The sequence below is a fragment of the Mauremys mutica genome, chromosome 12 (genome assembly GCF_020497125.1).
Source record: "Mauremys mutica isolate MM-2020 ecotype Southern chromosome 12, ASM2049712v1, whole genome shotgun sequence".
Taxonomy (NCBI): domain Eukaryota; kingdom Metazoa; phylum Chordata; order Testudines; family Geoemydidae; genus Mauremys; species Mauremys mutica.
The window spans coordinates 22,628,536-22,642,506 of NC_059083.1; the positions used below are offsets into that span (position 1 = coordinate 22,628,536).

The window sequence follows — 13,971 nt, forward strand, 5'->3', positions numbered from 1 at the left end:
AAATTACAACCTTTTCATGGACACCTTACTTGACCTTCTTTGTATAATATTTGGTGCAGCTCTAGGACCTTGGTTGCAACAATGATCTAAACGGTCACAGTTCATTTCAGTAACATCACAATAGGCAAATCGGTAAGGCCTAAATTTTAAACAATGGCCTAATTCTGTATGTCTTGAAATACCTCTTCAAAATACGGGACTCCAGGGCACATGTTCCAGCTGCATCCACAGCAGGAACTGGAGTCAGTGGGCGCTGCAGGTGCCCAGCCCCTTGGAGAACCAGCCCCTCAGCACTTAGGTCAGCACCCAAATTAGGACCCTAAATCAAAAGAGATTCTTGACATTTGGATCCAGCCCCTCAGTGTGCTCTGGCTCCTGGGCCGGCTAGAACGGCTGTTTGTGCCTCCTCCCCAGCAGCTGCAGGCACAGGGAGCACCCCTGGGAGGGGCGGGAGGGAGTGGGGTTGGGGCAGGGACAGGCTGGAGGAGGGAGGGGTGGAAAGGACTAGAGGGGTGTGGCCAGGAAGAAGCTGCATCTCTTACATTCTGCACCCTGGCAAAGCCCCTTAGGACCATTAAAGCTGCGATGCGGCTCTAGCTGGAGCTCAGGACTTGCCTGGCTGCTGCTAAGGTCTGCACTGGCCCTTGCAGTCACTGAATAGGGGGCCTACTGAACCACCCCGCTCTCTGCCTCAGTTTCCCCATCTCTACAATGCCTGTGTGTCTCTTGGCATTACAGTCTTTGGAGGACGAGGGCCTCACGGTGCTGAGCTCTGAGCAGACGCTGAGCAAGTAGCCCCAGAAAGCGAATGAGTCAGTGTCCTGATCCTGAAAAGTCTCAGTTTACTGAGAAAGGGGCAGAGCACAAAAATGTCACCCCAGCTGTCTGACTGAATGTCTCTCAGTAACCAGCTGCACACAGTCCATCCGACAGCCAGGGCAGAGTAATGACAGGTACGATATGAACCATTTACGGGCTCACAGACAATTTTAACAGTTCTAAAGCTTCAATATTTTTGACTCTCAGTGTCCAGTGTCATTAAATAGTTCCAGTCTGACCAAAATATTGTCTGATCCCCCCATAATTTCCCACAACCGTGAACATTTTAATTGGAATGAAATGCTTAAAACCCAGATTGTTGTGCAGCTGTGAAAGTTTAAATCGATAAATATAAAAATTGCTTAAAAAAAAGATTATCTGTCAAAATTATATATTATAAACAAAATTCTGCCCAGCCTATCACTCCTTAGACACCCAGCTGCTTCTCCTCCAGGTTCAGCCTCACAGGGGGATGCCTCAGTGACCCTCCCCACCAGCTCAGGGGCTGATTGCAGGACCAGAGTCCTAGTGATACATTAGGGGTTTTAATTAGAGGCTAATTTCACTGAAAGTTACCTGGCACACATGTGATTGTACATTTTTACACTAAAGCCTCCAGGGATTAAATTGGTTGGGTCCTTCCCTCTCTGCAAACAGCCTGAGTCATTTTCTGGCAAGGAAACACCCCCTTGCTGCTGCAGGTGGGGCATAGTGTGAATTCAGGAAATTGAAAACTAACCCTGATCCGCTGCCCAGAGGGAGCCATGGCTGCAGAGAACCCCATGGAAAGTCTCCAGGAGGAAGCGACATGTCCCGTCTGTCTGGAGTATTTCACAGAACCTGTCACTCTGGAGTGTGGGCACAATTTCTGCCGAGCCTGCATCAGCCAGTGCTGGGAGGGATCCGATATATCCTGCCCTCGGTGCGGAGAAACTGTGCAACAGAGAAACCTCAGGCCCAACAGGCAACTGGCAAATGTCGTAAAAATCACCAAGCAGTTGAATTTACAGGCGGCAAAAGGAGCAGGAGGGGACGGGGTGTGTGAGAGACACCAGGAGGCTCTGAAACTGTTCTGTGAAGAGGATCAAACCCCCATCTGTGTGGTGTGTGACAGATCCCGGGCTCACCGCGCTCACACGGTGGTTCCCATCGAGGAGGCTGCCCAGGAGTACAAGGTAGGGAATTGCTGTCAAATTTAATGGGTTAACTTTTGGGTTTTAATGACAGGCTAATTTCACTGAGAGTTCCCTGTCACGGGTGTGACTCATCATTCAGCTCTGTAAAGTCTTCATTGTACGGGAGATGCTGTAACAAAATTAATGATCTGGCAATGTGGCAACAGAGGCAAAATATCAAATCTTGAAAGCAGGATCTACCCCCCGCCCCAGAAGCGCTACTCACTCCATATCCCTCCCCTCCATTGCTCTCCCCCACCCTCACTCATGGTCACCGGTCTGTATCAGGAGGTTGGGATTCAGGTGGCGGTGCGGGCTCTGGGCTGGGGCCGAGGGATTTGCAGTCTGGGAGGGGGCTCTGGTCTGAGCCTGGGGCAGGGGGATGGGGAGCAGGTGAGGGCACAGGGTGCTGGCTCTGGGAGGAGGGTCAGGGCTGGAGTAGGGGGTTGGGAGGCAGGAGGGGGTGAGGGAAGCTGGCTCCAGCTGGGCAGCACTGACTTACCTCAGGTGGCTCCCGGTCAGTAGTGCAGCGGGGCTAACGCAGGCTCCCTGCCTGTCCTAACCCTGCGCCACTCCTGGAAGGGGCCAATGTGCCCCTGTGGCCCCTGGAGGGGAGCATGTGGCTACACACGCTGCCCCTCTCTGCAGGAACCACTCCCGCAGCTCCCATTGGCCACAGTTTTCCATTTCTGGCCAATAGGAGCTGCGGGGGCGGTGCTTGCAGGCAGGAGCCACATGAAGAGAACCCTGCCCTCACCCCAGGCTGCAGGGGCAGGCTGGCCCCTTCTGGGAGTGCCTCACAGCTTCCAGAGTTTGCGATCAACTGGGAGAATCTCCAGGATCAACTAGTTGATTGCAATCGACTGGTAGGTTACCACTGGTCTAGCTAGACAAAAGGTGGGAAGGGAAACTGAGGCACAAAGCGGGGCAGCGAGTTGCACACAGTCACCGAGCATGTCAGTGACAGAGCTTAGCATAGAACCCAGATTTTCCCAGACCCAGTCCACGACCCGAACCACTTTGCCATGCTGACATCTTAGCATCAGCCCCACCCAGTGATGAATTGTGTCCGTTAGGAGGGAGAGACGCCTTGATAAAGGTCCCAAACCCAGCAGGGAGAGGAGGTTTCTCACTGGGGCCTGGTCCACACTAGGACTTTAATTTGAATTTAGCAGCGTTAATTCGAATTAACCGCGCACCCGTCCACACCAGGAAGCCATTTAATTCGACCTAGAGGGCTCTTTAGTTCGAATTCGGTACTCCACCCCGACGAGGGGAGTAGTGCTAAATTCGACATGGCTATGTCGAATTAGGCTAGATGTGGATGCAAATCGAACTTAGTAGCTCCGGGAGCTATCCCACAGTGCACCACTGTGTTGACGGTCTGGACAGCAGTCCGAGCTCAGATGTTCTGATCAGCCATACAGGAAAAGCCCCGGGAAAATTTGAATTCCTTTTCCTGTCTGGCCAGTTTGAATCTCATTTCCTGTTTGGACATCATGGCGAGCTCAGCAGCACAGGCAGCGATGCAGAGCTCTCCAGCAGAGGTGTCCATGCAATCTCAGAGTAGAAAGAGGGCCCCAGCATGGACTGACCGGGAAGTCTTGGATCTGATCGCTGTGTGGGGCGATGAGTCTGTGCTTTCGGAGCTGCGCTCCAAAAAACGGAATGCAAAGACCTACGAGAAGGTCTCCAAAGCCATGGCACTCAGAGGATACAGCCGGGATGCAATGCAGTGCCACGTGAAAATCAAGGACCTGAGACAAGGCTACCAAAAAATCAAAGCGGCAAACGGACGCTCTGGAGCCGAGCCCCAGACATGCCGCTTCTACGAGGCACTGCATGCCATTCTCGGTGGGTCTGCCACCACTGCCCCACCAGTGACCGTGGACTCTGAGGATGGGATACTGTCGACGGGCAGTTCCTCGGCAATGTTCGCCGATGGGGAAGATGAGGAAGGGTTTGTGGAGGACGAGGCAGGCGACAGCGCTTACAATACTGCTTTCCCCGACAGCCAGGATCTCTTCATCACCCTCACAGAGATCCCCTACCAACCCTCCCTGGCCGTTACCCCGGACTCTGAATCAGGGGAAGGATCAGTCTGTAAGTGTTATAAACAAGTAAACATTTATTTTTTAAAAAACAGGAATGAAAACTATATGAAAAGAAGGTCAATGCAAATGGGGATAGAACAAAAGTCCTCTTGGGACATTTCCACGAAGCTCTCGGAGAGGTAATCGAAAAGCCTCCTAATGAGGTTCCTGGGAAGAGGTGCCTTATTTGGTGCTCCGTGGAAGCACACTCTTCCGCGCCAGGCCATCCTGAGGTACAGTGGGAGCATTGCCTCGACCAGCATGGCAGCATATGGCCCTGGTCTGTGCAGGGATTCACGCATCATGCGCTCTCTGTTTCTCCTGGTGACCCGCCTCAGGGTGATCTCGCTCGGCGACTGCTGCATCTAATTAGGGGAATTAGTGTAATGTTACTGTTGTGAATGCTTGACTTTTCCTTTGCATAACAATGACCGTCGTTTAACAGCCACGTGTTGGAGGCAGCAGAGGAAAAGCATACAGGGATCTTTCCCGGGGACAGCCGCGAGGGGCTGGAACATGGTCAGACTTTATGCTTTCCAGATTGCCTGCAGCGGGAGGGCACTGCTATCCATTAACTGTTAAGCAGCCTAAAGTTTAAGGCTTACCAGGCCTGGCTGCTACACGGATTCTGGTGTCCTGCACCGCTTGTCCGATCTCCAGTGCAAGGCCCCAGGCAATGAAAGCGAATGCCGAAAATTCGAGCTTGTCCTGAGAGCACATGAGATTAGGTTCCCTGTATGGTCTTGTTCACAGAAACTGAGTAGACTGTGTTCAATGTTCGCAAACATGTATCTTTGCAAGGAAATCACTTCCTTTTTCACATCACACAGCTGCGGCTCTTTCCCGAACTGCCCCTGCATCCCCCTCACAGAGGCTGGCGCAGATTAGGCGGCGAAAAAAAAAGACTCAGGACGAGATGTTCGCTGAACTGATGTCCTGCTCAAGAGCCGAGGCGGCCCAGCAGAGCCAGTGGAGGGAGACCCTCTCTCAGCAGCAGCGCTCACACAGCGAACGGGAGGACAGGTGGCGGCAGGAAGACCAGCAGGCGACTCAAACGCTGCTTGGACTAATGAGGGAGCAAACGGACACGCTCCGGCGCCTTGTGGATGTTCTGCAGGACCGCAGGCAGGAGCAGAGAGCCCCCCTGAACTGTATCTGCAACCGCCCTCCCCCGCCACAAAGTCCTGTCCCCCCCTCACCCAAAATCACAAGAAGGAGGGGCGCTAGGGGCCGTGAAAACTGTCACTCCACCCCAGCAGAGCGCTCATGTACCAAACAGCTCTCATTCCCTAAAGTATGAGAATTGCTTCCCTTCCTGGCTAACCCGATCCCAAACCCCAGTTTCATCCCCCAACTGTGTAGTTGAGTATTAAAAATAGTGTGCTGTTCATTACTGTTTCCGTCATCTTTCTTTGCAGAAGACTTTGTGAGAGGGGGGGGAGGGGTTTGTTAATTGCATAGGACAGCCACCATTAACAGGGTACAGACATGGGGGAAGGATCAACAGCAGGTCACACACAGAGTGCAGTCACTAGGCACCCGGGTCACTCTGCGAGGTGTCTGCTGCCCCAGGTCAGTGTGGGAAGTGTATGTTGACCCAGGGTCCGAGAGCATGGCATCCAGAAAAGGCAAGGCAGGCTGCCCTTACCATGCCCTTCCACCCTAGCCACGCCCTTCCACTCCGATGCCCTGAGCCCCAGCCAGAGCCATCATCCCCCCACACCTACTCAACCTTCCCACACACCCCTCACCCCTTCCTGCAAACCCACCCCTTCCTGCACACCCTCCTGTAACCGTCCTCCCCCCAGAGACCGCTGTAGGAGCAGGAGCCAGTCAGTCCTCGAGTGTAGAAGCGGTCTGTACATCACTGCACACCGTACACACCACAGTGTGCGTCCCTGTTTGAACCCTTGAACGCGAATTCGTTAGTAAAGAAAACTTTGTTAATTAAAAATGTTCAAATAACTTTATTTTTATACGTCTGTTGGAAGGGGGGAAACCTGGTGAACGGGGTATGTAACCGCTGAAAAAAGTGAATAGTAACTGAAACAGGGGCAGGTTCAGCCTCTCTGTAAAGAGACTGGACAGTCACAAGTTACCCTGCTCTCTGAGGAACCTAGCTTTCAAAGCCTCCCGGATGCACAGCGCTTCCCGCTGGGCTCTTCTAATTGCACGGGTGTCTGGCTGAGCGTAATCAGCAGCCAGGCGATTTGCCTCAACCTCCCATCCCGCCATAAAGGTCTCCCCCTTGCTCTCACAGAGATTGTGGAGCACACAGCAAGCTGCAATAACAATGGGGATATTGTTTTCGCTGAGATCCGAGCGAGTCAGTAAGCTCCTCCATCTCCCCTTCAGACGTCCGAAAGCACACTCCACCACCATTCTGCACTTGCTCAGCCGGTAGTTGAAGAGCTCCTTGTCACTGTCCAGGGCGCCTGTATAGGGCTTCATGAGCCAGGGCATTAGCGGGTAGGCTGGGTCCCCGAGGATCACTGTAGGCATCTCCACATCCCCAACACTTACTTTGTGGTCCGGGAAGAAACTACCTTCCTGCAGGCGTCTAAACAGACCAGAGTTCCTGAACACACGCGCGTCATGAACCTTGCCCGGCCACCCAACGTAGATGTTGGTAAAACGTCCCCTATGGTCCACCAGTGCTTGCAGCACCATTGAAAAGTAGCCCTTTCTGTTAATATACTGGCTGGCCTGGTGGGCTGGTCCCAGGATAGGGATGTGAGTCCCATCTATAGCCCCTCCGCAGTTTGGGAATCCCATCGCGGCGAAGCCATCTATGACGACCTGGACGTTTCCCAGGGTCACTACCTTTGAGAGCAGTTGCTCAACGATTGCGTGGGCTACTTGCATCACAGCAACCCCCACGGTAGATTTGCCCACGTCAAAGTGGTTCGCTACTGACCGGTAGCTGTGTGGCGTTGCAAGTTTCCAGAGTGCTATGGCCACTCGCTTCTGCACAGTCAGGGCTGCTCGCATCCGGGTGTCCTGGCGCTTCAGGGCAGGGGACAGCAAGTCACAGAGTTCAAGGAAAGTGCCCTTACGCATCCTGAAGTTTCGCAGCCACTGTGATTCATCCCAGACCTGCAGCACTATGCGGTCCCACCAGTCCGTGCTTGTTTCCCGGGCCCAGAATCGCCGTCCCATAGCATGAACGTGACCCATTGCCACCATGATCTCCGCGGCGTGGGATCCCATGCTTTGTGAGCGGTCTGTGCCACTCTCAGACTTCATGTCCTCACCGTGCTGCCGGAGCCTCCTCGCCCGATTTCTCAGGAGCTGACTGTGGAAGAGGTGGACGATTAGCTCCGAGGAGTTGACAACGGCCATAACTGCAGCGATGATCGCAGCGGGCTCCATGCTTGCAGTGCTGTGGTGTCCGCGCTGTCACTGACCAGAAAAGTGCGCGAACTGATTGCCCGCCGGCGGGAGTGACGGTTGAATGACGACAGTTACCCAAAACCACCCTCGAAACATTTTTCCCCCAGCAGGCATTGGGGGCTCTACCCAGCATTCCAATGGGAAGCGGGGACTGTGGGATAGCTGCCCAGAATGCACCGCTTCCAATGTCGACGCTTGCCCCGTTAGTGTGGACTCACAAAGTCGAATTAGTGTCCTTAGTGTGGATACACAAATTCGAATTCATAAGGTCGAATCCACAAATTCGACCCAAGTTAAATCGAACTACTCTTGTAGTGTAGACGTACCCTGGGATTCTGAACTCCTGTGTTTCTCCATGAGGGGTTAAACTCAGATGCTGCCGGCCTGCATTAGAGGAGATCATTGGGCTAAATGCTGCGTGGGACCCCGAGCACCTTCAGTCCGCACACAAAAGGGCTCCAGACAGCTCAGGTCCATGCCAAGTACCACTGGGATTACACTGGGTTATAGCAAAACCAACCCCAGGCTGGAGCTGACCGGTGCCAGTCTGACCTGCTCTGTTGTGTACGTGGGCAAGGACCAGTCAGACCTGTTCTGTTTGTCCAAACAAACAGCTTTTTGAAATCTCCCAGAATGCACTGCTTCCAGGATCTTTACCAGGGAATGGGACTGTGGAGTACCTACCCAGGGGCCATTGCCATGGAGAGGGGTTAGGACAGCCCTGGGGCAAACCCCAACCTATTCTTTGTACAGATCTGCATCATGTCTAATTAGGGAGGTCACTGAGGCATCCCCAGAACATCGGCTATACCCACGTCTGCATGCATGGGCCCATCCTCACCAGTATCAGTCACCCTGTGTGGACCCCACTACCGCTTTTTCCAGCGTGCCACCCCCTGCATCATTCTGCATGAAGGTGCCACCCCAGCCCTGCCCCCACCCTCACGGGTGTCCTCCTGCAGCCTCAGTCTTCTCCTCTCCCTTTTGCACCAGACAAAGCCATGTCCAGTGCTGGGTCCCTGACGGACAGGGATAGTGCTCCACAAAACTGGACTGTGCAGCTTCAAACCAGACGAATGGCCTCCCGATGTCTCATGAGTTTTGCCCTGGTGCTTAGACCAGCTCTGCCCAACCAGTGCAGCCCCAGGGCTTCAGGGCTGAAATCCCAGCCCATATTTAAACCCTGGTGGCTTCTGAGGGTATGTCTACACTACAAGACTATTCCGAATCAACTTAAGTCGAATTTGTGGACTCGACCTTACGAAGTCGAATTTGTGTATCCACACTAAAAACACTAATTCGACTGTGTGAGTCCACAGTAACGGGGCCAGCGTCGAATTTGGAAGCGGTGCACTGTGGGAAGCTATCCCACAGTTCCTGCATTCCCCGCTGCCCATTGGAATTCTGGGATTTCCCCCCAATGCCTGCTGGGGGAAAAAATGTGTCAAGGGTGGTTTTGGGTAACTGTCATCATTGAACCGTCAATCACGCCCTCCCTCCCTGAAAGCGCCGGCGGGAAATCTGTTAGCGCACTTTTCTGGTCAGTGACAGCGCGGACGCCACAGCACTGCGAGCATGGAGCCCGCTGCGATCATCGCTGCACTTATGGCCGTTGTCAACTCCTCGCACCTTATCGTCCACCTCTTCCACAGTCAGCTGCTGAGAAATTGGGCTACTTTTCAATGGTGCTGCGAGCACTGGTGGACCATGGGGGATGTTTTACCAACATCAACGTCGGGTGGCCAGGCAAAGTTCATGACGCGCGTGTTTTCAGGAACTCTGCTCTGTTTAGACGCCTGCAGGAAGGTAGTTTCTTCCCGGACCACAAAATAACTCTTGGGGATGTGCAGATGCCTATAGTGATCCTCGGGAACCCAGCCTACCCGCTAATGTCCTATACAGGCGCCTGGGACAGCGACAAGGAACTCTTCAAGTACCAGCGAGCAGCGAGCAGCGTGACCTGTGACTGTTCAGTTTCTTTACAGAGAAGCTGAACCTGCCCCTGTTTCTTTACCAAGTTACTGTTGACCAGCATCTGCAGTTACATACCCCTTCCACCCCGCTTCCCCCACTTCCAACACACGTTTAAAAATAAAATACATGTTCCACTGTAACTTTACAAAGGTTTCTTTATTGATGACTTTGCATTAAAGGGTTGAAACTGGGACGCAGACTGTGCTGGGTAGGGTGTGCGGTGATGTAAAGACCACCTCTAAACTCGAGGAATGACAGGCTCCTGCTCCCAGAGCGGTCCACAGGGCCGGACTGGTTGTTTCAACAGAGCCTGCCATCCCTCCTTTTTGGGACTCTGTGTGTGGGGGCTATGTCGCCTTGTGGCGGGGGAGGACGGATACAGATTCCTCTGCTGCGTGGCTCTGTGGTCCAGGACAGGGACCGTTGCATGAGATCTGTAACCCCCCTCCCCCGCTACAAAGTCACGTACCCCCCCACCCACACAGAACCTGCAAACCACCTCCCATACCGACCAGGGTGCCTACTGACTGCACTGTGTGTGTGACCTGCTGCTGATCCTGCCCCCGTCTCTGTACCCTGCTAAAGGTGACTGTCCTATGCAATACCCTACCCCCTTCCCCACCCACCCCTTCAAACGCAGCGTTGTGTAAAAAAGCATGATGGAAACAGTAATTAACAGCAAAGTATTTTTAATAATTAACCAGACAGTCAGGGGATGAAACTGGGATTGGGGCTAGGGTGAGTCAGGAAGGGAAGGAATTCTCAAAAATTAGGGTATGAGAGCTTTTGTCTACCTGAGCACTCTGCTGGGGTGCAGTGATAATTTTCACAACCCCTGGCGCCACTCCTTCTGGTTACTTTGGGTGACGGGAGGTATGGGACTTTGTGGCAGGGGAGGGCAGTTGCAGATACACTGCGGGGGGGCTCTGTCCTCCTGGCTGCGGTCCTGCAGAACATCCACAAGGCGCCGGAGCGTGTCCGTTTGCTCCCTCATTAGTCCAAGCAGCGTTTGAGTCGCCTGCTTGTCTTCCTCACGCCACCTCTCCTCCCGTTCGCTGTGTGAGCGCTGGTACAGAGAGAGGGTCTCCCTCCAGTGGTTCTGCTGGTCTGCCTCGGCTCGGGAGCACCCCATAACTTCAGCGATCATCTCGTCCCGTGTCTTTCTCTTTCGCCGCCTAATCTTTGCCAGCCTCTGTGAGGGGGATGCTTTGGCAGGTCTGGAGACAGTCGAAGCTGTGTGATGGGAAAGAGGGAGTGAATTCCTTGCAAAGATACATTTCTGCGAACAATGAACACAGTCTAGTCTGTGTCTGTGAACAAGACCATGCACAGCACCTATCTCGTCCGCACTCCTGCAGCAGGCAATCTGGAAAGCATAAACTCTGCCCCTGTTCCACCCCATCGCAGTGTCCCCCGACCCTTGGAATTCCGGGTTGAGATCCCAGTGCCTGATGGTGCAAATTTCATTGTTGCGGGTGGTTCTGGGTACATGTAGTCACTCATTCCTTCCTCCGGGAAAGCAACGCCAGACAATCATTTCAAGCCCGTTTTCCCTGGATTGCCCTGGCAGACGCCATAGCGTGGCAACCATGGAGCCTCTTTTGCCTCTTGTCACTGTCACCGTATGTGTACTAGATGCCGCGGACTGAGGCGATTCAGCAGTGCTACACAGCAGCATTCATTTGCTTTTGCATGACAGCACAGATGGTTATCAGCCATATTGTACTATCTACCATGCCATTGTAAATTGGCAAGGTGATGATGGTTACCAGCCGTATTGCATTATACCTTCTGCTGCTGTCATAGGTGCCTCTGGCCAAGATCAGCTGGGGGTGCAAAAGACAATACTGGGAATGACTCCCCGAGTCAATTCCTTCTTTATGGTATCTAAAAATAGAATAATTCCTGCATAGAAAATGGGGCTAGTGTAGTAGAGATCCAGTGTTTCAGAGAACCAGAGAGCACAGCCGCTCCGTGTCAGATTATGCAGGAATGATGAGCTGCATGGCATTCACAGGGGGTGCTCCTGCAACAACCCCACCTGTTGCTTCCCTCCTCCCCAGCCTTCCCGGGCTACCGTTGCAGTGTCCCCTGATTTGTGTGCTAAAGTAATAAAGAATTCAGGAATAAGAAATAGTGACTTGTTACTGAAATGAAATGAGGGGAAGGCAGCCTCCAGCTGCTATGATTGTCCAGACAGGACATTAAGCAGTGTGGTGGGAGAGGAAAACAGCATCCTGCTGCTATGACAGTCCAGGCAGTACAGAATCTTTTCTTTACACATGAAGGGCGGGGGCTGATGGAGCTCAGCCCCCTGTTGCTATGATGAAGACGGTTAGCAGGCCATCTACTTATGGGCTGATGACAAGGACGGGTACCAGTCGTATTGCACTACACCATCTACAGCAAGGCTGCTGCTGATGATGATGACAACGGATATCAGTCATACTGGACCATCAGTCACCCATGAGGCGGAGGGGGAAAGGATGCTACAGTAGAGTGCCGCAGCATAGCGTCTACCAGCAGCATTCAGTACACATAGGGTGACATTTAAAAGAGTCAAGAGACGATTTTTTTTCCTTTTCCTTCTGGGGGTGTGGGAGGGGGGTACATTGACGAGCTATGCCCTGAACCGCCGCGGACAATGTGTTTGACCGTACAGGTATTGGGAGATCAGCCAAGAATGCAAATGCTTTTCGGAGACTGCAGGAACTGTGGGATACCTTGCGTCCTCAGTCCCCCACCCTCCCTCCCTCCATGAGCATCCATTTGATTCTTTGGCTTTCCGTTACGCTTGTCACGCAGCAGCGTGCTGAGTCTCTGCTATGCCGTCTGTCCGGAGATTTTTTTAAACATACTTTGGACCAGGCGTAACATTACAGTAATTCCCCTAATTAGATGCAGGAGTCGCTGAGCGAGATCGCACTGAGGAGGGTCACTGAAGGAGATAAAGAGCGCATGCTGCGTGAAAGCCAGCACAAACCAGGGCCCTATGCAGCCGTGCTCGGGGAGGCAATGCTCCCTGAGTACCTCATGAAAGCCTGGCGCGGAAAACTGTGCTACCACAGAGCACCCAATAAGGCAGCTCTCCCCAGGAACCTCCTGCGGAGGCTTTTCGATTACCTCCAGGAGAGCTTCGTGGAGATCTCCCAGGAGGATTTCTATTCTATCCCCATATATGTAGAGACCTCCTTTTCACATACTTCAGCTTCCTGTTATATTAAGAATAAAAGTTTACATGTTTAAAGCACTTACCGACTGCTCCTTCCCCTGATTCAGGGTCCGGGTTAACGGCCGGGGAGGGTTGGTAGGGGATCTCCATGACGGTGATGAAGAGATCCTGGCTGTCGGGGAAACCAGCGTTGTAAGCGCTGTCGCCTGCCTCGTCCTCCACAAACCCTTCCTCATCTTCCCCGTCCGCGAACATCGCCGAGGAACTGTCCGTCGACACTGTCCCATCGTCAGAGTCCATGGTCACTGGTGGGGCAGTGGTGGCAGGCTCCGTAGCATCCGTTTGCCGCTTTGATTTTTTGGTAGCCTTGTCTGGGGTCCTTGATTTTCACGCGGCGCTGTGTTGCATCCCGCCTGTATCCTCTGTCTGCCATGGCTTTGGAGACCTTCTCGTAGGTCTTTGCATTCCGTTATTTGGAGCGCAGCTCCGAAAGCACAGACTCCTCGCCCCACACACCAATCAGATCCAAGACTTCCCGGTCAGTCTATGCTAGGGCCCTCTTTCTATTCAGAGATTACATGAACTCCTCTGCTGGAGAGCTCTGCATTGCTGCCGGTGCTGCTGAGCTCGCCCCGATGTCCAACCACGAAATGAGATTCAAACTGTACAGACAGGAAAAGGAATTCAAATTTTCCCGGGGCTTTTCCTGTGTGGCTGGTCAGAACATCGAAGCTCGGACTACTGTCCAGAGCGTCAACAGAGTGGTGCACTGTGGGATAGCTCCCGGAGCTACTAAGTTCGATTTGCATCCACACCTAGCCTAATTCGACATAGCCATGTCGAATTTAGCGCTACTTCCCTCGTCGGGGAGGAGTACAGAATTCGAACTAAAGAGCCCTCTATGTCGAATTAAATGGCTTCCTGGTGTGGACGGGTGCACGGTTAATTCGATTTAACGCTACTAAATTCGAATTAAAGTCCTAGTGTAGACCAGGCCTGAGATTTGTATCCCTTCAAAAAACAGGTTTATTGATTCACCCCCATGTGACTCCAGTGCCCTGTTATGCTCTGTACCATTAATCAATTCACAAATACCAGTAAAGCTTGGGTATAATTGAGATCTCTTGCTAATTACTAAAAACACTGAACCAGAATTGGTAACGAGGCTGAATGTGACACGCTCCTAGTTTCCATTAATGAGGTTTCATCACCTTGGTGGTCCTGATGTCACAAAGCGATTAGAACCACAGTCATCTTGGGTTTCGGGTGGAAAAACACCCACTTCCAAGCACTTCTCAACTATCCAGATTTTTTTTTTTTTTTTGAGATATACCAATCTCCTAGA

At 52.7% G+C, this 13,971-nt stretch overlaps 1 protein-coding gene across 1 annotated transcript in view; it reads left to right on the top strand.

Annotated features, from left to right (window-relative positions):
* Positions 1-1,610: 1,610 nt before the first annotated feature.
* LOC123346628 (zinc finger protein RFP-like) overlaps positions 1,611-13,971 on the top strand; it is a gene marked incomplete at its 5' end in the record, with an annotated part of 42,020 nt that continues 29,659 nt past the window's right edge. Inside the window, one exon of the mRNA XM_044984106.1 lies at positions 1,611-1,994. Within this exon, the coding sequence (XP_044840041.1) occupies positions 1,611-1,994 (384 nt within the window). The remainder of the gene's footprint in view (positions 1,995-13,971) is intronic.